The 27263-nt window shown below is 42.3% G+C and overlaps 1 protein-coding gene across 1 annotated transcript in view; it reads right to left on the bottom strand.

Moving 5' to 3' along the window:
• Positions 1–27263, bottom strand: part of LOC139253819 (low-density lipoprotein receptor-related protein 1-like) — a 2398725-nt gene that overhangs the window by 841864 nt on the left and 1529598 nt on the right. The window contains exon 33 of the mRNA XM_070873585.1: positions 2851–3000. Within this exon, the coding sequence (XP_070729686.1) occupies positions 2851–3000 (150 nt within the window). The remainder of the gene's footprint in view (positions 1–2850; positions 3001–27263) is intronic.

The raw sequence follows: 27263 nt of genomic DNA, 5'->3' as shown, positions 1-27263 counted from the left end.
CTTTTGCGAATTATTAATTTGAATTAAGTATTAATATGATTTTTCCTTGGTTGCAGTTTGAGTCTGCCTCTGACCCATGAGAAGTGAAAGTGGATAGACGAATGTGCAGCTCGGGCTTTAGCTCGCGTTCTATTTTTGTCCCATCCAGCCGGCCGGATAGAATGACTTGACGGGCCGGATATGGTCCATGGCCCATATTTTGCCCAACATTGACATAGAAGGACAAGGGCAGAAGGCACATAGGAGTATCATCATCTGCAAGTTCCCCTCCAAGTTACACACCATCCTGACTTGGAAATATATCGCCGTTCCTTCATCGTCGCTGGGTCAAAATCCAGGAACTCCCTCCCCAACAGCAATGTGCGAGAACCTTCACCACAAGGACTGCAGTCGTTCAAGAAGCTGGCTCACCACCATCTTCTCATGGGCAATTAGGGATGGGCAATAATATATTGGCCTTGCCAGCGACCCCACAATCCGGAATACATTTTTAAAAAGTTAAATTGAAGTTCAAATAATAAAAACTGGGGAAAGAATGGGAAAGGTGATAAAATAGGGTGGGAAAAGTAAGACAGAAATAGGTGCTTAACATTAATTTTTATTTAAAAGTTGTATGCAGTTAATAATACAGCAATGAAGGCATTCCTGATTCTGAAGAGCCTATTACTATAAATATTATTTTTTTTGTTTCACAGCATATTAGGTGAAAGCTTTAAGAAATGGTCAGTTATCAAAGCTCGAATTTCCCAGGGGTTAAAAAGAAATTGCTATGAATAGCCCATCATTTTTTTCTTAGTCTGACACACATGGAAGGCCTATTAGGGTCATCTCTGCATTTGTGTTGAATCCACAATTAGTTCATTTCTTCTAACCCATCTGCTATTCCCACTGTCTGACCTTGATACTCAAACACTGATTGTTTCATTATCAGAAATGACAGGTTATCAATCATGTCTCACACTAAATGTGACCTCCAAGAGCAGTGAGAAAACAGTAAGAGAAATGCACACCAGGGTATTATCCAATCATGGGGCAAACTATTAATAATGATTTGCAAGACATTGGCCTAGAAATTCATGCTGTCAATTTTAGTGGATGACATCAGTATTAGGGAAAATACAAGAATCTATTATTAAGGACATGGTCACAGTGCACTAGGAAAATCACAATATGATTAAGGAGAGTCAACATGGCTTTCTGAAAGAGAAATAATGCTTGATAACTCTATTAGAGTTTTACTGAGGGTGTAACTAGCACGGTAGATAAGGCGGAACCAATGGCTATAGTATGTTTTGGATTTTTAGAAGACATTCAATAAGGTGCCACCCAAGATTAGGGCTATGGGATTGGGGGTAATATATTCACATGGATTGAGGATTGGTTAATGGATAGAAAAAAGAGAGTAGGAATAAATGGGTCATTTTTGGGATGGCAGGGTATAACTAGTGGAGTGCAGCAAGGATCAGTGCTTGGGCCTTAGTTATTTACAATCTATATCAATTACTTAGATGACCAAGTAAAATTGCCCAGAAAATTGTAGTCAGACGCTTCCCGCGGGTGAATGCCTCTGACCTGAAAAATCTCTATGAATCTACCTGCTGTGCCGGAAGGTTGGAGACTTGTGGTCCTGGGCCTCTATGCAAAGGCCTGTGTAGAGGCCCACGTATTCCAGGGATGTAGGCACTTCACACATGTCCCTGGGATCATGTGGGCCAGCCCAACCTATCCAAGTAGAGTTGTGGTGAGTTCTGTACAGAATCACAGCTGTTCACTTTCCAAGATCAAATGCTCTTGCTTTCTGTATTTAGAAGGCTCAATGCAGATTGCAAGTCTTTGAAGCAATCTCTCTATCCAGTGTCACCTCATTGGAACAACCTCTATCACCATTGATAGATCACTTCTGTCATCTCAAGTTCGCCTGCCATCTATTGCAATAGCATCGGTGCCCTTGAAACGATCTCACCTTGGTCCTCAGAATCCCACCACGATCAGCCACAACACCAGCAGCATCAGGCACATTAGCAGCACCAACAACAACACTAACCTTCTCCGCAATCAGCTGATGCTGCACAGAAGACAGGGCATCAGCACCCGAGCACATTGCTGCCCAGGACGCCAGGGATGGCCTCACCATGGCCAGATTTGCTTCACTTGATGCTGTACACCCTGGCTACCACATGATGCACCAGGTTGGCACCATCCCACATCAACACCATAAAGTAACCCTACAATGCCCAAGCCATTCCTGTCACACTCATTAGCATTGCTGGGGGTACCCTTATGTCTCACCATTCACTGCAACTTACTAAGCCACTTCCAAAGAGGCACACAAATCTGTGCAAGAAGGCAAAGTGTTGAAAATAAAGAGTTCAATGTTTGATAACACATTAACAGAAACTTTACATGAACATTGATGCAAACACCCAAGCAGCTAGCCTTGTTTGTTGTTAGTTGGTATGCACTAGGATGGAGGCCCCGACCTGCGAGAAATCATCAGTGGCAGGTTGGGGCCATAAAAGGAGTGGCGAGCGGCGGCGCATGGAGAGTAAATTCCAACACAAACTGGTTGGGCCGAATGGCCTGTTGGTATCAGGTAAACTTCTATACTTGGAAGTTCAGAGAACTGTTTCAGTGGTGCCAAAAAGCAAGAATATGCATAATTGTGTCCAAAATGAGGAAGTGCTGCTGTTTTTTTTGGTAATGGTCTCTCGGGCTAAAATTCCTCCTGTCGCTAATTTTTTTGTGCTTATGTCACTAAAAATATCAACAGGAGGAATTTTAGCCCCCAAATTAGCAAACGACATAATCCTCCCCAATACAACTGCTATGTCACAATGGTCTTACACTTACCCATAATAGCCAGGGCTGTTGCTTTGGTTAAGTATTGTGTCATTAAGCTGATCACTTCTAAATTACCACCTTCCAGGTTACATCTGTTTATGGTTCCAGTTCCAGAATTAATCCAGTAGAGCTTGTTTTCAGCATAATCAATTGAAAGGCCTGTAAGTAAATAACAACAGTTTTAGCTGCATCCTGTGCATTTTAGGTAAATCATTATTAGAAGGAAGAGTAGCATTCCTTTTAGAAAATGCATGCAAGAAGTTTGGTCTGAATCTTAGCTAGAGATCCAAAAATAAGTCACTGCAGTTCCTTCAATTCACACTGCAGTTACCTGTAGCAGAAAGTAGAATGATTTTAATACTTTTGAATCAGTTTATGTAAATATGCTTTTAAATGATTCAACACCAGCAAACTTGCTGCCAAGGAGCAAATGCATTGTCATTTATTGTTGTGACTGCCAAAATTCCAGGTAGATTACCAAAAAGGCTGTGTACTGACTTACTATTGAGTTCTGATCAAGTGACAAGCAAAGCACATGATAATCAGCCACACTTAAATTTGATGTTTTGAGAAAAGCCCTGAAATTACATTGTGCGATAATAGTGAATAATAGCTTAATACATTCGTCTAAAATCCTTCTTTCCATTATTTTGGTGGAATTGTTAACTACTAAAAATAAATTGGTTCATACCTCCACTAGACTAGTGCAGACAGGAATTTCAGACAAACACATTAGGCATTAATACATTAGTGTCCCCTGGTGTAATTACAGGATGGAAAGTATTTATGCCACAGGTCATGTTGCCCACAGGGTTGGACATACAAGGCAGAATCAAATTTTGTTTGGCATAACACAATAGGTTGCAACGTTTATTATTATGGAAATCTTAGAAGTTAGACAATAAAAATTCTTTACACTTTTAAGTACTGTAAAACTTGAGCCTCGAAGTCATGTACCGCCTCTTTGCGGTAACAGACATGAGGTGGGAGTTTCTGCGCCAGGCCCGAAACCCCGCCCCAGGGGTTACTGCCTCTGAGAGCAAATGGAGCACAAAATATCATGCTCCACTTGCTCAGTGGGGCGCAGGCTGGGCGGAAAGACTTCGCGAAGGGTGTAGTGCTACGCAGTGGGACACATAGCTGCCAAGCTGCCAACTCTGCGGGCATCTCTGAACCACCAAGGAGCGGGGTGCCCTGGCAGCAGCCCGGCACACAAGCAGAGTACCGGGCTGCAACAATGCAGAACGGACACCGCGATCGAGGACGAAGAAGGCCACGACCGGTAAGTCAGCATCTCCCCTTTAATTATTGCCCTGCGAGCGGTCTGCAGCCCACGGCAGCTTCAGGGGACGCTACCGAATTTTTGCGAAAACGCATCGATGCGTCATCATCACCAGCACAGCAGTGAGGGGCACTACCGGTTACTGCCGGCACTGAACACCCACGGAATTTCACGGGAGTGGGTAGCGGCACCCCGCCCGGGCAAAAAGCCATTTGCGCCAACGGGAGATGCAAATGCCTCGAATTTCTCCCTCTTGATCTATAAAACCCCCATATTGACGCTCCAGCTTATAGGCAGCATTTAATGCCAGGCCTCAGAATATATCTGATTGAGATGTTTATTCACATTGGGCAGGTAAATTTCTGCGGGGTTTCTCCTGCGTTTCCAGCGAAGTTACAGCAGAAGAGTGGGCAAACCCCATCAGCAAATCATAGGAACAGAGGAAATGCTAGGCAAAAACGACCATAGTTCTCCAGTTTGCTTTGTGCCATCCTGGAAGTCGTATGATACAATGATTATGGAGTTGTTGACTAATCAAGGCAATTAATCTTTATCAATTAGTCTACAACAGACCGAGAAATGGCATGAGGAAAATGCCAGTGATGGAGAGCTTTGGGAACTCTAGTTCTAAAGTCACCATTTTTCTTCCAAGAATGCAACGCTTATGAAATGTCCTAGGGGGAGTGTTTGCTAGTGCTGTTGGTGAGGGTTAAAACTAATATGGCAGGGGATGGGAAACTATGCAGGGAGACAGAGGGAAGTAGAATGTGGGCAGATGCAAAAGATAGAAAGAAGAAAAGTAAAAGTGGAGGGCAGAGAAACCCAAGGCAAAAACAAAAAGGGCCACATTACAGCAAAATTCTAAAGGGGCAAAGTGTGTTAAAAAGACAAGCCTGAAGGCTCTGTGTCTCAATGCGAGGAGTATTCATAATAAGGTGGATGAATTAAATGTGCAGGCAGCAAGTAATGAATATGATATAATTGGCATCACGGAGTTATGGCTCCAGGGTGATGAAGGCTGGGAACTCAACATCCAGGGGTAGTCAACATTCAGGAAAGATAGACAGAAAGAAAAAGGAGGTGGGGTGGTGTTGCTGGTTAAAGAGGAAATTAACGCAATAGTAAGGAAGGACATGAGCTTGGATGATGTGGAATTGGTATGGATGGAGCAATGGAATACCAAAGGGCAGAAAACGCTAGTGGGAGTTGTGTACAAACCGCCAAACAGTAGTAGTGAGGTTGGGGACAGCATCAAACAAGAAATTAGGGGTGCATGCAATAAAGGTACAGCAGTTATCACGGGCGACTTTAATCTACATATAGATTGGGCTAACCAAACTGGTAGCAATGCGGTGGAGGAGGATTTCCTGGAGTGTACTAGGGATGGTTTTCTCGACCAATATGTCGTGGAACCATCAAGAGGGCTGGCCATCCTCGACTGGGTGATGTGTAATGAGAAAGGACTAATTAGCAATCTTGTTGTGTGAGGCCCCTTGGGGAAGAGTGACCATAATATGGTAGAATTCTTTATTAAGATGGAGAGTGACACAGTTAATTCAGAGACTAGGGTCCTGAAATTAAGGAAAGGTAACGTCAATGGTATGAGACGTGAATCGGCTAGAATAGACTGGCGAATGATACTTAAGGGTTGACGGTGGATAGGCAATGGCAAACATTTAAAGATCACATGGATGAACTTCAACAATTGTACATCCCTGTCAGGAGTAAAAATAAAGCGGGGAAGGTGGCTCAACCGTGGCTTACAAGGGAAATTAAGGATAGTGTTAAATCCATTGGCCAGAAAAAGCAGCAAACCTGAGGACTGGGAGAATTTTACAATTCAGCAGAGGAGGACAAATGGTTTAATTAGGAGGGGTAAAATAGAGTATAAGAGGGAAGCTTGCTGGGAACATAAAAACTGACTGCAAAAGCTTCTCTAGCTTTGTGAAGAGAAAAAGATTAGTGAAGACCAACGTAGGTCCCTTGCGGTCAGATTCAGGTGAATTTATAATGGGGAACAAAGAAATGGCAGGTCAGTTGAACAATGGCATATCATGAAGGAAGGCACTAATAACCTTCCGGAAATACTCGGGGACCGTGGGTCTAGTGAGAAGGAAGAACAGAAGTAAATCGTTATTAGGCGGGAAATTGTGTTAGGGAAATTGATGGGATTGAAGGCCAAGTAAATCCCTGGGGCCTGATAGTCTGCATCCCAGAGTACTTAAGGAAATGGCACTAGAAATAGTGGATGCATTGGTAATCATTTTTTAACAGTCTATCGCCTCTGCATCAGTTCCTATGGACTGGAGGGTAGCTAATGTAACACCACTTTTTAAAAAAGGAGGGAAAGAAAACGGGTAATTATAGCCCAGATAACCTGACATCAGTAGTGGGGAAAATGTTGGAATCAATTATTAAAGATGAAATAACAGCGCATTTGGAAAGCAGTGACAGGATCGGTCCGAGTCAGCATGGATTTATGAAAGGGAAATCATGCTTGACAAATCTTCTAGAATTTTTTGAGGATGTAACTGGTAGAGTGGACAAGGGAGAACCAGTGGATGTGGTGTATTTGGACTTTCAAAAGGCTTTTGACAAGGTCCCACACAAGAGATTGGTGTGCAAAATTAAAGCACATGGTATTGGGGGTAATGTACTGACGTGGATAGAGGACTGGTTGGCAGACAGGAAGCAGAGAGTCGGGATAAACGGGTCCTTTTCAGAGTGGCAGGCAGTGACTAGTGGGGTGCCGCAGGTCTCAATGCTGTGACTCCAGCTATTTACAATATATATTAATGATTTAGATGAAGGAATTGAGTGTAATATCTCCAAGTTTGCAGATGACACTAAGCTGGGGGGCAGTGTGAGCTGTGAGTAGGACGCTAAGAGGCAGCAGGTTGACTTGGACAGGTTAGGTAAGTGGGCAAACGCATGGCAGATGCAGTATAATGTGGATAAATGTGAGTTATCCACTTTGGTGGCAAAAACACGAAGGCAGAATATTATCTGAATGGCAGCAGTTTAGCAAAAGGGGAGGTGCAACGAGACCTGGGTATCATGGTGCATCAGTCATTGAAAGTTGGCATGCCGGTGCAGCAGGCGGTGAAGAAGACAAATGGTAAATTGGCCTTCATAGCTAGGGGATTTGAGTATAGGAGCAGGAGGTCTTACTGCAGTTGTACAGGGCCTTGGTGAGGCCTCACCTTGAATATTGTGTTCAGTTTTGGTCTCTTAATCTGAGGAAGGACGTTCTTGCTATTGAGGAAGTGCAGCCAAGTTTCACCAGACTGATTCCTGGGGTGGCAGGACTGATATATGAGGAGAAACTGGATCAACTGGGCCTATATTCACTGGAGTTTAGAAGGATGAGGGGATTTCATAGAAACATATAAAATTCTGACTGGACTGGACAAGATAGATGCAGGAGAAATGTTCCCGATGTTGGGGAAGTCCAGAACCAGGCGACATAGTCTAAGCATAAGGGGTAAGCCATTTAGGACTGAGATGAGGAGAAACCTCTTCACTCAGAGAGTTGTTAACCTGTGGAATTCTCTACCGCAGAGAGATGTTGATGTCATTGGATATAATCAAGAGAGAGTTATATATGGCCCTTACGGCTAAAAGAATCAAGGGGTATGGAGAGAAAGCAGGAAAGGGGTACTGAGGTGAACGATCAGCCATGATTTTATTGAATGGTGGTGCAGGGTTGAAGGGCCGAATGGCCTATTCCTCACCTATTTTCTATGTTTTTATGTTTCTACCTCAAAATCAACCCCAGATGACCATCTGAAGTCCACCCTAAACATTTTGAATTGATGTTTTCCAATGAAATAGTTAAACAATTTTACCAAAAATCTTCTATATTATAATTTCTCAGTAACATAATACATTCCGTAAATATTATTTCATCAAATAAATCCTAACCTACCATACTTAACTTTGATTCCATGTATAAAAGCATCTCATAAATTCTACTCCTGTTTAAGAATACAGAATCTTTAAAAATATGCATTTTATCATATATATGATTTTTTTTTAAAGCATGATTAACATTTAACATCTTTAGTTTAGGGGCCAGATTTTGTTCTTGTTAATTTTAGTGAAAAGACAGATTTGTGAAAAGTTAATGATAAAAAACACAATTGTTTGCTTTTCATGCACAGGAGGTGGGGCAAAGATAATCAAAAAGTTAATGGTGCGGAATTTGCGGAAAAATAATGGCATGTGAACAATGCACACCTTTATTAATGTGCAAATCGGCCAGTAAATTATGATAAGAAAAAGATATCCCTTGAATTGCGAATTGCCACAAGTTACTGGATGATTTGCCTTGAGCTTGACGAAAACCTCAACTCACACGTAACATCCCTATGACTTTCCAGAAGTTTCTGCATTTGCACATTAATTGCCCATTAAACACGCCACTGAAATTTAGAAATTAATAGCATTAGTACCCGCTTAGCAATGCGATAATTGTCAATTACTGCCAGTCACCTCTCTTGCCCAGAAAGTGAACAATTAAAAGTGTGGCGTCTCTGTCCTTCAAGTAGTGAATTGTTGTTTAAAAATGTCAAATTCTTCAATTAAATTTTTTTTTTACTTTTCCTGTTTGTCTCTGCACCAATGATTTTTTCCAGGCCGGACCTTGCATTGTTCAGATTTTTAAAATTAGATGGTTTTGAAATGCCACCACAGGAATTAAACCCCTATGGTGGAATGGATGGGAATTGAAGTAGTTAAACTGGGACTCCAAATTGAAGACAGCCCTGTGGGAAAGCAAAGGAGTTTACTGCTGAAAAGAGGAAAACAGTGGGATCTCCAGAATGTTTTATTTCTTTTGTTTTTTTCAGCACAGAACAGCTGTAAACTGCATGATTAAATGTACACAGGATCACACCAGCAGGGAGCACATATGTGTACTGAAATAGTTTGCAAGACATCAGTTAAGCTTTAAAGTTCAATGAGTATTTACTGTAGCTGTGGGACGGGGGCAAATTAAATGTAAGCATTTGAAGAACAGAAATGGCAACTAATTGCATCGACTTTATAGAGGAATAATAACCAAGCAAACGATAAATAAGTTAGCATAGATGTGTTGGTTTAAACAGGTTCAAGTGCAACTTCCTAGTGTAATGATTATCATATCTTTGACACTTCTATTCATGATTAACAGATGTCTTTCTATTGCTGTCTTATGTCTTTTGGCCCATTGAGTATCTGACACAGGCAGAAACCCATCCCATTGCTTAAGGGTGTCCAACTTAAACGACTAAGAAATCCACATTAGTTGAGTTTTTCTGTTTGCCTGAGAGGGGGTGCAGACAAAGGATAGAGGCCACTACCTTAACCTCAGAGAACTCAGGTGTAGTTTGAAAAGAGCTAAATCTTAGAGGCTCCGAAGTGTATAAGAGCATTGCTGGAGCTTTCTGGCGAAAGCTATGCCATTTAGCAGCACAAAGCAGCGGTAAACTTCCTGGGGCTTGTCTATGTTGGAGTACCTTATCTACTGGGATATTCATTTGCAGGGTTATCTGAAGCCAAATGGAAAGTATCACAATTGCTAATGGCAATTTGACACATACAAGTTATACTCATATGGCTAAATGCTGCAGAATCTTTGGAGGAATATAGAAAGTTCAGAGGTAAAATTAAAAAGGATATTAGGAATGCTAAGAGAGATCATGAAAAATTCTTGGCAAGGAAAACCCAAAGATATTCTATAAATATTAAGAGCAAGAGGATAACTAAAACAAGGGTAGGGCCTAATAGTGAACATGAGGGTAATCTCTGTGTGGAGGCGGAAGATGTTGGTATGGTTCTTAAAGAATACTTTGCATCTGTTTTCACTAAGGAAAGGGGCAATGTAGATACTGCTATCGAGGAGGAGTGTGAAATTTTGGATGAAATAAACATATGAGAGAGGAGGTATTAAGGGGTTTAGCAGCTTGGAAAGTAGATAAGTCCCCAGGCCCGGATGAGTTGCATCCCAGGCTGTTGAGCAAAGTAAAAGAGGAAATAGCAGAGGCCTTGACCATCATTTTCCAGTCCTCTTTGGATTTGGGCATGGTGCCGAAAGACTGGAGGACTGCTAATGTGGTACCCTTGTTTAAGAAGGGAGAAAGGGATAGGCTGAGTAATTATAGGCCTAACCTCAGTGGTGGGAAAATTATTGGAAAAAATCCTGAAGGACAGGATAAATATATAGTTAGAAAAGCAAGGATTAATTAGGGACAGTCAACACGGATTTGTTAAGGGAAGATCATGTTTGACTAACCTGATTGAATTTTTCGAGGTGGTAACGTGGTGGGTCGATGAGGGTAGTACATACGATGTAGTGTATATGGACTTTAGCAAGGCTTTTGATAAAGTCCCACATGGTAGACTCGTCACGAAGGTTAAAGTCCATGGGATCGAGGGCAAAGCGGCAAGTTAGATCCAAGATTGGCTGAGAGGTAGGAAGCAAAGGGTAATGATTGATGGATGTTTTTGTAACTGGAAGGATGTGGCGTTCCACAGGGCTCAGTACTGGATCCCTTGATTTTTGTGGTATACATCAATGATCTAGATTTGATTATAGGGAGTATGATTAAGAAGTTTGCAGATGACACTAAAATTGACTGTGTGGTTGATAATGAAAAGGAAAGTCATGGACTGCAGGGGTATCAATCTACTGGTCAGGTGGGCAAAATAGTGGCAAATGGAATTAAATTCGGAGATGTGTGAGGTAATGCACTTCGGGAGGGCTAATAAGGAAAGGGTATACACATTAAACGGTAGGCCAATTAGAAGTGTAGATAAACAAAATATTTGTCCACAGATCTATGAAAGTAGTAGGCCAGGTGGATAGGTGTTATATAGAAACATAGAAACATACAAAATAGGTGCAGCAGTAGGCATTCGGCCCTTTGAACCTGCACCACCATTCAATATGATCATGGCTGATCATGCAACTTCAGTACTCCATTCCTGCTTTCTCTCCATATCCCTTGATCCCTTTAGCCATATGGGCCAAATCTATCTCCCTTTTGAATATATCTAACGAACTGGCCTCAACAACTTTCTGTGGTAGAGAATTCCACATGTTCACAGTGAAGAAGTTTCTCCTCATCTTCGTCCTAAATGGTTTACTCCTTATCCTTAGACTGTGACCCCTGGTTCTGGACTTCCCCAACATTGGGAACATTCTTCCTACATCTAACCTGTCCAATCCCGTCAGAATTTTATATGTTTCGATGAGATCCCCTCTCATTCTTCTAAATTACAGTGAATATAAGCCGAGTCGATCCAGTCTTTCTTCATATGTCAGTCCTGCCATCCCGGGAATCAGTCTGGTGTACCTTCGCTGCAATAGCAAGAATGTCCATGATCAGATTAGGAGACCAAAACTGTACACAATATTCAAGGTGTGGCCTCACCAAGGCTCTGTACAACTGCAGTAAGACCTCCCTGCTCCTATACTCAAATCCTTTCGCTATGCAGGCTAACTTGCCATTTGCCTTCTTCACCGCCTGCTATAGCTGCATGCCAGCTTTCAATGACTGATGTACCATGACACCCAGGTCTCGTTGCACCTCCCCTTTTCCGAATCTGTCAACATTCAGATAATATTCTGCCTTCCTGTTTTTGCCACCAAAGTGGATAACCTCACACTTATCTATAGTATACTGCATCTGCCATGCAGTTGCCCACTCAACTAACCTGTCCAAGTCACCCTGCAGCCGCTTAGCATCCTCCTCACAGCTAACACTGCCACCCAGCTTAGTGTCATCTGCAATCGTGAAGATATTACATTCAATTCCTTCGTCTAAATCATTAATTTGTATTGTAAATAGCTGGGGGCCCACCACTGAACCTTGCGGTATCCCACTAGTCACTACCTGCCATTCTGAAAATAACCCGTTTATTCCTACTCTTTGCTTCCTGTCTGCCAACCAGTTCTCTATCCACATCAATACATTACCCCCAATACCATGTGCTTTAATTTTGCACAGCAATCACTTGTGTGGTACCTTGTCAAAAGCCTTTTGAAAGTCCAAATACACCACATCCACTGGTTCTCCCTTGTCCATTCTACTAGTTACATCCTCAAAAAATTCTCAAAGATTTGTCAAGCATGATTTCCCTTTCATAAATCCATGCTGACTTGGACCGATCCTGTCACTGCTTTCCAAATGCACTGCTATTTCATCTTTAATAATTGATTCCATCATTTTCCCCACTACCGATGTCAGGCTAACTGGTCTATAATTCCCTGTTTTCTCTTTCCCTCCTTTTTTAAAAATTGGGGTTATATTAGCTACCCTCCAATCCATAGGAACTGATCCAGAGTCTATAAACTGTTGGAGAATGACCAGCAATGCATCCACTATTTCTAGGGCCACTTGCTTAAATACTCTGGGATGCAGACTATCAGGCCCTGGGGATTTATCAGCCTTCAATCCCATCAATTTCCCTAACACAATTTGCTGACTAATAAGTATTTCCTTTAATTCCTCCCTCTTGCTAGAGCCTCGGTCCCCTAGGATTTCCGGAAGGTTATTTGTGTCTTCCTTAGTGAAGACAGAACCAATGTATTTGTTCAATTGGTCTGCCATTTCTTTGTTCCCCATTATAAATTCACCTGATTCTGACTGCAAGGGACCTACATTTGTCTTCATTGATCTTTTTCTCTTCACGTATCTATAGAAGCTTTTGCAGTCAGTTTTTATGTTCCCTGTAAGCTTACTCTCATACTCCATTTCCCCCCTCCTGATTAAACCCTTTGTCCGCCTCTGCTGAATTCTAAATTTCTTCCACTTCTCAGATTTGCTGCTTTTTCTGGCCAATTTATATGCCTCTTCCTTGGATTTAACATTATCCCAAATTTCTCTTGTTAGCCACAGTTGAGTCACCTTTCCCGTTTTATTTTTACGCCACACAGGGATGTACAATTGTTGAAGTTCATACATGTGATCTTTAAATGTCTGCCATTGCTTATCCAACATCAACCCTTTTAGTATCATTTGCCAGTCTATCCTAGCCAATTCACTTCTCATACCATCGAAGTTACCTTACTTTAAGTTCAGGACCCTAGTCTCCATTTTAATGAAGAATTCTACCATATTATGGTCACTCTTCCCCAAGGGGCCTCACACAACAAGATTGCTAATTAATAATCTCTCATTACACAGCACCCAGTCTAGGATGGCCTGCTCTCTAATGGTTCCTCGACATATTGGTCTAGAAAACCATCCCTCATACACTATAGGAAATCCTCCTCCACCATGTTGCTACCAGTTTGGTTAGCCCAATCTATATGTAGATTAAAGTCACCCATGATAACTGCTGTACCTTTATTGCATGCATCCATAATTTCCTGTTTGATGCCATCCCCAACCTCACTACCACTGTTTGGTGGTCTGTACACAACTCCCACGAGCGTTTTCTGCCCTTTGGTGTTCCGCCGCTCTACCCATACAGATTCCACATCATCCAAGTAAAAGTCCTTCCTTACTATTGCGTTAATCTCCTCTTTAACCAGCAACGCTACCACACCTCCTTTTCCTTTCTGTCTATCCTTCCTGAATATTAAATATCCCTGGGTGTTGAGTTCCCTGCCTTGGTCACCCAGGAGCCATGTCTCCGTAATCCCACTTACATCATATCCGTTAACAGCTATCTGCGTAGTTAATTCATCAACCTTATTACGAATGCTTCTCGCATTGAGACACAGAGCCTTCAGGCTTGTTTTGGTAACAGTCTTCGTCACTTTAGAAACATAGAAACATAGAAAATAGTTGCAGGAGTAGGCCATTCAGCCCTTTGAGCCTGCACCATCATTCAATAAAATCATGGCTGATCATTCACCTCAGTACCCCTTTCCTGCTTTCTCTCCATACCTCTCGATCCCTTGAGCCGTAAGGGCCATATCTAACTCCGTCTTGAATATATCCAACAAACTTGCACCAACAACTCTCTGTGGTAGAAAATTCCACAGGTTAACAACTCTCTGAGTGAAGAAATTTTTCCTCATCTCAGTCCTAAATGGCTTACCCCTTACCCTTAGACTGTGAACCCTGGTTCTGGACTTCCCCAAAATCAGGAACATTCTTCCTGCATCTAACCTGTCCAGTCCTGTCAGTATTTTATATGTTTCTATGAGATCCCCTCTCATCCTTCTAAATTCCAGTGAATACAGGCCCACTCGATCCAGTCTCTCCTCATATGCCAGTCCTGCCATCCCGGGAATCAGGCTGGTGAACCTTTGCTGCACTCCCTCAATAGCAAGAATGTCCTTCCTCAGATTAGGAGACCAAAACTGAACACAATATTCAAGGTGAGGCCTCACTAAGGCCCTGTACAACTGCAGTAAGACCTCCCTGCTCCTATACTCAAATCTCCTAGTTATGAAGGCCAACATACCATTTGCGTTCTTCATTGCCTGCTGTAGCTGCATGCCAACTTTCAATGACTGATGTACCATGACACCCAGGTCTCGTTACACCTCCCCTTTTCCTAATCTGTCACGGTTCAGATAATATTCTGCCTACGTGTTTTTGCCACCAAAGTGGATAACTTCACATTTATCCACATCATACTGCATCTGCCATGCATTTGCCCACTCAGCTAACCTGTCCAAGTCACCCTGCAGCTTCTTTGCATCCTCCTCGCAGCTCTCATCACCACCCAGCTTTGTGTCATCTGCAAACTTGGTGATATTACACTCAATTCCTTCATCTAAATTATTAATGTATATTGTAAATAGCTGGGGTCCCAGCACTGAGCCCTGCGGCACTCCACTAGTCATTGCCTGCCATTCTGAAAAGGACCCGTTTATCCCGACTCTCTGCTTCCTGTCTGCCAACAAGTTCTCTATCCATGTCAATACATTACCCCCAATACCATGTGCTTTAATTTTGCACACCAATCTCTTGTGTGGGACCTTGTCAAAAGCCTTTTGAAAGTCCAAATACACCACATCCACTGTTCTCCCTTGTCCACTCTACTAGTTACATCCTCAAAAAATTCGAGAAGATTTGTCAAGCATGATTTCCCTTTCATAAATCCATGCTGACTTGGACCGATCCTGTCACTACTTTCCAAATGCGCTGTTATTTCATCTTTAATAATTGATTCCAACATTTTTCCCACTACTGATGTCAGGCTAACCAGTCTATAATTCTCCGTTTTCTCTCTCCCTCCTTTCTTAAAAGTGCTGTTAAATTAGCTACCCTCCAGTCCATGGGAACTGATCCAGAGTCGAAAGACTGCTGGAAAATGACTAGCAATGCATCCATTATTTCTTGGGCCATTTCCCAAAACTCTGGGATGCAGACTATCAGGCCCTGGGGATTTATCGGCCTTCAATCCCATCAATTTCCCAAACACAATTTTCTGCCTAATAAGGATTTACTACAGTTCCTCCTTTTCACTAAACCCTCGGTCCCCTAGTATTTCCGAAAGGTTATTTGTGTCTTCCTTCGTGAAGACAGAACCAAAGTATTTGTTCAATTGGTCTGCTATTTCTTTGTTCTCCATCATAAATTCACCTGATTCTGACTGCAAGGGACCTACGTTTATCTTCACTAATCTTTTTCTCTTCACATATCTATAGAAGCTTTTGCAATCAGTTTTTATGTTCCCAGCAAGCTTTCTCTCATACTCTATTTTCCCCCTCCTAAATGAACCCTTTGTCCTCCTCTGCTGAATTCTAAATTTTTCCCAGTCCTCAGACCTTTAGAATTATGTTTTAATGTGGCCCTTTTTGATTTTTGCCTTTGATTTCTCTGCCCTCCCCTTTTCCTTATCTCCTTTCTTCCTTTTGCTTCTGCCCCCATTTTACCAAGGCATACGGAATGCTTGCGTTTATTGGTCAAGGCATAGAATACAAAAGGAGAGATATTATGCTTAGATTGCATAAGACTCTGGTTAGGCCACAGCTGGAATACTGCGTGTAGGCCTGGTTGCCGTATTATAGGAAGGACGTGATTGCACTTGAGAGGATGCAGAGGAGATTTACTAGGATGCTGCCTGGATTGGAAAACCTTAGCTATGAGGACAGATTTGATAGGCTAGGTTTGTTCTCATTGGAACAAAGGAGGCTGAGAGGAGACCTCATTGAGATGTATAAAATTTGAGGGGCCTGGATATAGTGGATAGCAAGGGCCTATTTCCCTTGGTGGAAGGTTCAGAGGGGATTTGAGGGGAAGCTTCTTCACGCAGAGTGTTGTGGGGGTCTGGAACTCACTGCCTGGAAGGGTGGTGGATACAGAACTCCTCACCTCATTTAAAAGGTGATTGGATGGGCACTTGAAGTGCTGTAACTTACAGGGTTATGGACCTAGAACTGGTAAGTGGGATTAGACTGGATAACCTCTTGTTGGCTGGCGCAGATACGATGGTAAGTAAGGCAGGGAATCGAATACGGCCAGGGTGATCTCCTGGACTAGTTTCGATTGCCTAGATGGGTTGGAGAGGAATTTTCCCAGATTTTGTTTCCCCAATTGGCCTGGGTTTTTAATTGTTTTTTTTGTCTCTCCCAGGAGATCGCATGGCTCCGGTTGGGGTGAAGTGTAGAATTTTGCGGTGCATTGGGTGTCGCAGTTGTGTGGGGAAGACTGGTTGGGCCAGATACTCTGTACGTATCCGCCATTGTTCATTGTTCATAGATTATATGTAACCTTCAGGGCTGCTGACCGAGGACCATGTGGCTCTTTGTCGGCCGTTGCAGACACGATGGGCCGAAATGGCCTCCTTCTACTCTGTAGATTTCTATGTTTCTATGTTTCTAAGTCCTACCAAGAAGCTAAGCAGACTGATCAAAAAACATCAGCAAGTGTCAGTTGTGGCACACTCGGCTCTGAGTCAGAAGGTTGTGGATTCAAGTCAAGAATATTGCCTGGACTGGAGAATTTTGACTATGAGTAAAGATTGGAGACTGTGTCTGTTTTCGTTAAAACAAGGGAGGCTAAGGAGTGACCTGATTGAGGTGTATAAAATTATGAGGGGTCCGGATAGAGTGGATAGGGAGGACTTGTGTCCCTTGACAGAGGGGTCAACAACCAGGGGACATAGATTTAAAGTAATTGGGGGGACGTTTAGAGGAGATATGAGGGGAAATTTCTTCACCCAGAGGGTGGTGGGGGTCTGGCACTCTCTGCCTGAAAGGGTGGTAGAGGCAGAAACCCTCACCACATTTAAAAGATACTTGGATATGCACTTAAAGTGCCATAACCTACAGGTTTACGGATCAAGAGCTGGAAAGTGGGATTGGGCTGGATAGCTCTTGGTCGGCTGGCACGGGCACGATGGGCCGAAGTGGCCTCCTGCCGTGCTGTAAATTTCTGTAATTCTGTGAATTCCCACTCCAGGGACTTGAACACATAAATATAGATTGGCACTTCAGTGCAGTACTGAGGGAGTGCTGCACTGTCAGAGGTGCCGTCTTTCGGACGAGGTGTTAAACTGAGGCCCCATCTGTTCTCTCAGGTGGATGTAAAAGTTCCCATGGCACTATTTCAAAGAAGAGCAGTGGAGTTATCCCTGATGTCCTGGCCAACATGTATCCCTCAATCAACATCACTTAAAATATAACAGATGATCTGGTCATTATCACTTCTGTTTGTGGGAGCTTGCTGTGTGCAAATGGGCTGATGCGTTTCCGACATTACAACAGTAACTACACTTCAAAAGTACTTAATTGGCTGTAAAGCGCTTTGAGACATCCGGTGGTTATCAAAGACGCTATATAAATGCAAGTCTTTCTTTTTAATGCTGTTTGGCTCAGGTATTGGATCACAAAACCTGCCACACAGGGTTAATTTGGTTCATTCTTCCAACACTAGGTGTACTATCTTGGCCGCAAAGAAACTCTACTTACTCACCCTTGACTTCCAGTGTTCTTTTAAAAAAAATTGTTTCAGGGTCTTTTATGATTAAAGTTGAAACATAAAGGAATAACTTTGTTCAGATTTTTAAAAACAGAGCGCATGGCAATTCACAGGCTTTGCTAGCAAACTTCTTGGCTGCCAGCTAATTATAACATTGTCACACTAATTATTAAGAGAAGGTCTCCGATTTACATATGCAGACTGATATGTAACATTAACACTTAGTGAAGTAAACTAAACCTATCAATGTTGAAAGTACATCATTGTACCATCCCAAGGAGAATAACAACTGGTTGGCTATTAATCAACTGACAAGCATTGGTTTGAACCCTCATCTGGAAAATAGCAATTACCAGGAAGTTCTCGTGAAGGGTATAGTGCGTATCACAAATCACCATAACATTTGTGAATGTAACGCTACCATCCTCCTGACTAAATAAGTAAACATACCATAGCCCATCAGGTGATGGTTCTACCAATTGGATGTACAAAACTTCATTAGCAATTGTTTGCCTTTCTGCAACCCAATCTAGGTTAACAATGAACACTGGATATACGAGCATGTTTGTATAACTGAACTCAAGGTAATACTTGCCTATGCAGTTTGCTCATTATTTCCAAAAAGGACATTTGTTTTCAGCATGGTAAAGGGACCTATACAGAAAAGTTTGCAACAGCTACTCAGATGTTCTAGATGCCACAGTCACAAACAAACTGATTAATCTAGGTACTCGTTCATATACGTGTGCCCGCTGTGAGGATGATTTCCACCCCACCCCGCCCACACCTTCCAGGATGCTGAACAATAGTTGGAAATAGCCCAGAAACTTTCTCCTTGCAATCATTCCTCCCTTTTGCTTCACATGAACCTCAGAGCTTGGACATGGATCTTGCAAATAGTGTGATGGAGGATCTTCTCCATGCAAACGAGGAGAGAGAACAGTTGGACATATGTTGTTGTGCTTTGGAATTTTGATCTTTCTCATCTGTATTCAGAAAAATACCTCTTGCTCCTTAGCAATAGAATTTGGCAAAGCTATGTCTAAGCTAAAGTTGTCTCATCTTCAACTCACTTCACCTATCTCTAAGCATCTCCAGCCCTACATCTCAATAAACACCATCTGCTCTTGCAACTCGAGTCCACTGTTCATGCCACTGCTCTGCACTCCACCATCAGTGCCAGGGCTCCTACCATCATAACCCTGCACTTTAGAATATTCTTCATTGTGCTACCTGCCTGCCCATCTTTAAAAGCCTCCTCAAAACTTACCTGATTAATCATACCTTTGGTCACCTCCGCGAATGTCAATTCTAATTCCGGCTTGGTGTCCACCACTTACTCTTGTAGAGCACCTCAGGATGTTTCTTTACTTATAAAAGTGCATTGTTGTTGCTGCTGTTCTCCATCAGAAACCCAAGGTATAGTTATGAAATAATAATTGGGTCAGATGCTCCCCGAATTTTTTGAACAGTACCTTCAAGATTCCTACTTGAGCTCTGTAGAATAATAATACTGCACTTGGCATCAAAGAACGATACATGGTGTGTGTTGGGGAAGTGGGAGAAGGAGAAGGAAAAAGTATGGGAAAGCCTAGTAACCATTTTAATACATGCTACCCAAGTAAGGGACCAAAGTTCCTAGAAGGTTACTGCACAAGATAAAACTTCATCATCATATCATAGGCAGTCCCTCAGAATCGATGAAGACTTGCTTTCACTCTTAGAATGAGTCCTTAGGTGGCTGAATAGTCCAATACAAGAGCCGCAGTCCCTGCCACAGGTGGGACAGACAGCCGTTGAGGGTAAGGGAGGGTGGGACTGGTTTGCCGCATGTTCTTTCCGCTGCCTGCGCTTGTCTTTTGCATGCAGTCGGCGAAGAGACTCGAGGCGCTCAGCGCCCTCCCGGATGCACTTCCTCCACTTAGGGCGGTCTTTGGCCAAGGACTCCCAGATGTCGGTGGGAATGTTGCACTTTATCAGGGAAGCTTTGAGGGTGCCCTTGTAATGTTTCCTCTGTCCACCTTTGGCTCATTTGCCATGAAGGAGTTCTGAGTAGAGCGTCTGCTTTGGAGCCTCAGGTCTGGCATGCGGACAATGTGGCCTGCCCAGCGGAGCTGATCAAGTGTGGTCAGTGCTTCAATGCTGGGGATGTTGGCCTGGATGAGGAAACTGATGTTGGTGCGTCTGTCCTCCCAGGGGATTTGGAGGGTCTTGCGGAGGTATCGTTGGTGGCATTTCTCCAGCGACTTGAAGTGTCTACTGTACATGGTCCATAAACAAATAAAACTTCACGGGGTTGGGGGTAATATATTAGCATAGATAGAGGATTGGCTAACTAACAGAAAACATAGAGTCGGGATAAATGGTTTATTCTCTGGTTAGCAACCAGGAACCAGTGGGGTGCTGCAGCGATCGGTGCTGGGATCCCAACTATTTACAATCTATATTAACAACTTGGAAGAAGGGACTGAGTGTAATGAAGCCAAGTTTGCTGATGATACAAAGATGGGAGGAAAAGCAATGCGTGAGGAGGACACAAGAAATCTGCAAAAGGACATAGGCAGGCTAAGTGAGTGGGCAAAAATTTGGCAGATGGAAAATAATGTTGGAAAATGTGAGGTCATGCACTTTGGCAGAAAAAATCAAAGAGCAAGTTATTATTTAAATGCAGAAAGATTGCAAAGTGCTGCAGTAGAACGGGACCTGGAGGTACTTGTGCATGAAACACAAAAGGATAGTATGCAGGTACAGCAAGTGATCAGAGAAGCCAATGGAATCTTGGCCGTCATTGCAAAGGGGATGGAGTATAAAAGCAGGGAAGTCTTGCTACAGCTATACAGGTTATTGGTGAGGCCACACCTGGAATACTGCGTGCAGTTTTGGTTTCCATATTTACGAAAGGATATACTTACTTTGAAGGCAGTTCAGAGAAGGCTCACTAGGTTGATTCTGGAGATGAAGTGGTTGACTTATGAGGAAAGGTTGAGTAGGTTGGGCCTCTACTCATTGGAATTCAGAAGAATGAGAGGTGATCTTAGCGAAACATATAAGATTATGAGGGGAGTTGACAAGGTGGATGTAGAGAGAATGTTTCTCCAGAACAGAACTAGAGGGTATTATCTTAGAATAAGGGGCCGCCCATTTAAAACTGAGATGAGGAAAAATTTCTTCTCTCAGAAGGTTGTAAATCTGTGGAATTCGCTGCCTCAGAGAGCTGTGGAAGCTGGGACATTGAATAAATTTAAGACAGAAATAGAGTGTTTCTTAAACGATACGGGGATAAGGGGTTATGGGGAGTGGGCGGGGACGTGGAGCTGAGTCCATGATCAGATCAGCCATGATCTTATTGAATGACGGAGCAGGCTCGAGGGGCCGTATGGCCTCCTCCTGTTCCTATTTCTTATGTTCTTCTGTTCTTAAGACAGCACAAAGGTCAAAAAGAAGGAAAGATATATTTATCAAAATAACTCAAGTTGCAGTGGTTAGATAACATCATGCTTAGGTAGGAAAATCCTATAAATTTGATCACACTTCCCAGGGTTTGCACAGGCCACATTTTTTTGGCCTAAGTTTAAAAAAAACAAGTTTCCCCAATCAATTTTCATCAGCGTAACTCAGTTAGTTATGATTTTTTTTCGCTAAGTTTTTTTTTCAGCCAATGGGGACATAACCTACCACCCACATCAATTCTAGCCAGGGGCAAGTTTGGCCAGCTGAGAGATATCCCAGTTCTTCTTAGGCCGGCGTATGTGGCCTCTGTAGAAAAACCTTCTGGTGAGTTAAGGAAATCAGCGCAGGTAAGGAAATCGACGCAGCAGCGGTAAGTGCAGAAGATGCCCAGACAGCAACAGCAGGAGAGGAGGAGAGAGAGGGGACGAGAGAGAGGGGACAGAGAGAAGGGGGGAGAGAGCGGGGAGAGAGGGGAGGGGAGCCTTCTGGGTATAATTAGGTGCAGGGACCTGGAGGGAGGAGGCCATTCGGACTGGGATAGGTACAGGGGAACGGACTGGGAGGTCATTTGGCTAAGGCTAGGTGCAGGGGACTGGACTGGGAGGTCACTTGGCCAGGACTAGGTGTGGGAGAGCGGACCGGGAGGCCACTCGGCCAGGGCTAGGTGCGGGGGAGTGGACTGGGTAGCCATTTGGCCAGGGCTAGGTGCGAGACCTGGAAGGAGGAGGCCACTCGGCCAGGGCTAGGTGCGGGGGAGCGGAACGGGAGGCCCTTCGGCCTGGGATAGGAGCGGGGATCGGCACCGGCATCGGGAAGGGGGGGGAACTTTAATAATTTAACGGAGATAAGTTGCGGAAATGTATTTTACAGGTTGCGAGCTGGCTGTATGGTTCACTTTCCAGCCTCAGCTTGCATTGTGTCCCTGGTTACCGTGGCAACCCAATCTATGGCGCAGATCAAGGCTCCACCCCCAAAACTAAAGGACAGGCTAGGCTGTGCAAAAATTAGGAAATCAAACCGGGAAACTTGGACCATTTTTTTTTGGCATACTTGGGCCCTCGAAAAACAGGTTTAACTCTTCAAGTACGTGAAAAAAAAAGCTTTGGGGAAAATTGAGCCCATTATATTTGCTGGTAACATTGTGACATCCAACATTATCAATATCTACTAACTGGATTTATTAAAATTCTAAGTAATGTTTTCATAATATAACATTTAATTAAAAAAAATTATTATTATTTAATGCAATAAAACCTTTGCATAGTACCACAAACACTGTTTGTATAGCTAAAGCATTTAAGAACTCACATGAAAAACTAGCAGATTGGAAGTGTGCGTGCACTCTCTAATAATTGTGCTCCAAATAATTTTTAATAATACTTGTAAAACTTTACTTTCATTGAATGCCAAATATAACATGGGTTTCCTATAAGTGATTGTGCTTTGACATGGTATATTTTGTGCTAAACTTATTGAAATATTGTGCGGTGTTAATATGAGAACTATAAACGTTTCCATTTGAGAATGGATGAGCACTTACAACCTAGTATCTCCTGCATAAATTGGGATATTCGCAAATCTGTTTTAACCATTTACCACAAAAATTTGCATTACACAGTGAGATTAACACTATCCAATATTTATACTAGTTAATTAGTTTATTATTTGCTTGAGAAGCGTTGAAGAATCCTTATTACTCTGCATCATGATTGGCCACCGCCAAACCCCAAACCACCCCCCCCCACCACCTCGTTGAAGTTATTAAAATCACAGTGTGCAAAATCATCTGTGTGCAAATTGCACATTTCTGCTATTTTGCTCGTGGGTCTGGAATGATGCTAAAGCAAAGATTAAAAACTAGTTTTTGAACAAAGATGAATCAACTGTTGTAGCAGAAGAATAGAAAAAATGTCAAATGCACTAGTTTGCATGAAGCACAACAGCAAATCAAACCCATATGATGCTGTATTCTTAAAAGAAAAGAAAATGGAAATCTGGCAGTAATGTTGCATTCTGCTTATCCTTGAACTGGGATTGATTTACTTAGTTAAAACTCAACCTCTCGATAGCCAATAAGTCATTATATATAGTACAGGTATGATGTAAATCAAATGGATGTAAAACATGAAGATGTTGATTTTCACTGATTTGCCTGGTTAATGGGGCGGTAACAACCTCCAAATGGGGTTGGTAGCTTTAGTGCTCCATTAACACTGGCATTGTGGCTGGCTCCATTTTGAAAGGCATTCTGTTTTAGGCGACAGGCCCCTTTAATACGGTAATCAGAGTCATATCACGTAAATAGGTTCCCGATTGCCATTTTAGATCAGAACCTGTGCCATGCACAATGCGACCAATTCCACGAGCGATGGAACTGAAGAGGCCCACCAAAGGCAAGCGTTGAATTAGTTTAGAAGGCCCCGGGGCCCATACCCTCCGTGATCATGATCCCACCCCCGCACTACCACAACTTACCTTGCCAATGGCTACCCCAACCCAATCCTGTGTGGCGCCCTGCAACTCAACTGCAGCATTTAAATGAGAGCAAGGCCTCAAAATCGCAGGAGCCTCTTCACCAGCCAATCGCCCAAGAGTCAATATTGTCTCCACACAATTCAAATAAATATTTTAAGAAAAAGCACATAATAATTGAAGTGGATGATAAACAATTCAACTTCAGATAGTTAGAATTTCCTATAAAATATTGAACTGTAGCTTCATAGAAACAGTAGAGGACTCTTTTGCGATATCTACAATTGACTTTATTTATAATGAAATCATTGAAGACTAATTTCATATCAACAGCAATTTATCCTTACATAATAATTTTAGCTCGTACAACATCAGCAGAAATTCTCATAAAAGTAACGTCTGTTAAAACCTCAGCTTTTTTTTTGGCCGGGGGCAGCGCAGGGCGGTGTTATCAAATCCTATTACTTCTTCTACAGATCTGGCTCTCAAAATTAGATTTCGTGGATTTTATTCTTAAGGTGTGAGATGGAATCTAAATAAGTCAACAAACAGGGATTTTGTATCTTCCATTACTGAGGCCTATAAGTTTTGCAGATTGAATGGCGTTAACATGACACTCACACTTTAGTGAGACCATTTACATTTTCTATGCATTCTAAATTCACATTTCAAATTGTATTACAGTGATTCCCATCTCAGCTGGGATTCATATATATTAACAGTTCAACCTAATCTAGCCAATAGCTGGATTTCTGTATTGTATTTATATACACATTCTAAAGACATTTTTAAGTTATATAATAATGCAAAGCTAAGCTCTAGTTCTTTTCTTTTTACAAGTATGACTGTCCAGGAATAAAAATGCACATATTCAAGATTATATTGATACAAACTAAATATCTAGCATTTGGTGATTTCTGTCTTTCAATATTTTCAATAAATAAAATGCAGCGCAAATAATACAATGTAACAAAGCATGATGGAATGTAGCTAAATATTCTGAAAGACACATGGTTTTATATAATCTATATCATATTCAGTTGAGCACCATTACGAAACTAAATTTTAAACGAATTGTTTCATCTTTTCCTTTATTGTTTTCTGTCATGAACACAATCCATTCAATCAGTGTGATGTAGCTCAAGTATTATTATAAAGGCCATGTTAAACTAATATGGTCACAAGGACTGAGATCTGCAGTCATATAGACCACCACCAACATGCACAAAACCTCCCCAAACAGGAGTACTTTTCCTGTTTGTTCTGTTTCTGGTTGTGTTTAATGTCTGCCAATCAAAATGGAAAGTGCTTTTACTTTAGCGAATTAATTATCTATGAAGATGCAAACAGATTGAGAAAACACCACCAAGTCCACCCAATCCAGCAAAATTAGAACCATATACACCAGTGGCCCACCCCATCTCCATGAAACCTGGCAGAGACAAAAAAGAACAGAAGAAAAAAATCCTGCAATCACTTAAGGAAAAAAATCTGGGAAATTCCTCTCTGGGTCACTCAGGCAGTCAAGCAAAGCAACAGAAGACCACTATTGTCTCCCTGCCATTCGATCCAAAACAAATTATAAATGATAAATGACAGAAAATTAGCTGATCACACCACACTTGTAATATGATCCTTCCACATATCAAAGCAGTTATATTGGTGTTATAATGGTTAGATTGTAATTTTGAAGATTTAGTATAAACAGGACAGTAGCGGCCTAGAAATGACTTGCCACCTCGTTTACACAAGTGCTACAGCTGCTGCCAGTTTTTAAAAGTGCCTTAAATGCCCATCTGTTTCAGGCCTCTAGGCCCTGGTACTCAGCACATTGGGACCTTGTGACTTACATGGACCTCAATTGCTATTTGGGGACTGAACCAGCGGATGCACCATCCTTTTCCTCAGCTGGCAGTCCAGACAAATAAGAGCCCAACAGTAAGGGCCTCTGGACCACCCAAGAATGCAGTGGCCCGTAGCTGGTGGCCTGTTTGTTCTCTGCTCGCAGTCTGCTGGGAGTAATGAGGTCCGGCCATCAATATGGCTTGGGCCTGCTGTCGAGCCAGTCAGCGCGCTCTGCCAGTCAGCCACCCAGCCCAGGCTGTGGAATATGCTTAGGTCAAATAAATATTTTACAAAGTCCGTTTCATTAAGCAGGACACAGAGGTCCTGTTAGATCACTTGACTCACATACTTGCTGCCCCAAGGAGACAATTAATAAAAAGGAATGTGGTTGTGTGCTCCGAAGTCTACAATTGATTATTTTTCAAAAGTAAATATTAATTGTGCTGATGCATCTAAATACCAAGTTTCTTTCATATCCCTGTTCTGAGTGTGAATTCAGAAAAACACAGGGGTAAATGGCAATCACTTTCTTCATATTTTTATAGAAAAATACTTGGAAATTAAGTTACTTTTGGATTGTTTTTTGAGAATATTTTCGGTGATTTTATAACAATTCGACATTAATATGAATCGTTTTTTTAAAAAAAACAACTTAACTTTTTGTAATGGAAATAAGACACAAGTTACTAGTAGAAAGTAACTTTTTGATCCGTTTTTATTCATTACGTGTTTGATTGTAACTCGGAGTGGGTTTCGGACATAGAATTTATAGCACAGGAACAATATATTTGGCCTGACTGGTTCATGCTCCACACGAGCCTCCTCCCACCCTACTTCATCTCACCCTATCAGCGTATCCTTCTATTCCTTTATCCCTTATGTTCTTATCTAGTTTCCCCTTAAATATATCTATGCTATTTACCTTAACCACTCCATGTGGGAGCAAGTTTCACATTTTAACCATTCTCTGGCAAAGAAGTTTCTCCTGAATTCCTTATCAGATTGATTAGTGACTATCTTATATTTATGGCCCCTAGTTTTGAACTCCCTCACAAGTGGAAATATCTTCTCTCCATCTATCCTAGTCAACCCCTTCATAATTTAAAGACCTCTATCAGGTCACACCTCAGTCTTCTCTTTTCTGGAGTAAAGAGCCCCAGCCTGTTCAGTCTTTTCTGATAGTTCTAAGTTCTGGGTGAGGAAAATGTGAAACGGGGATACTCTGCTCCTCCCAGCCCCACAAAGGAAATTCCTACACTTACTCTGGAGAGCCTCTTCCTCCTTCCCACCAGTTGCCGAGCTGACGGGAAAGCCGGGCAGGTTCCTCGCTCGGGCCCTCCGCATTAAAATACCATCAGGGTCCTATCGCCATCAGAGGACTCCATTTAGCATTTATGCACAAGGCTCCTCCCCGAGTCCACCAGCTATCACATCCCCCAACTAAACCAATGGTGTTAAAATCAGAAATTGGTGGGAGTGGAGCGGGAAATGGAGGTGCTCCATAT

The sequence above is a fragment of the Pristiophorus japonicus genome, chromosome 3 (assembly GCF_044704955.1).
Source record: "Pristiophorus japonicus isolate sPriJap1 chromosome 3, sPriJap1.hap1, whole genome shotgun sequence".
NCBI lineage: Eukaryota > Metazoa > Chordata > Chondrichthyes > Pristiophoridae > Pristiophorus > Pristiophorus japonicus.
The sequence above is the reverse complement of the archived record's forward strand: the minus strand, read 5'-3'. Positions and strand labels throughout refer to the sequence as shown.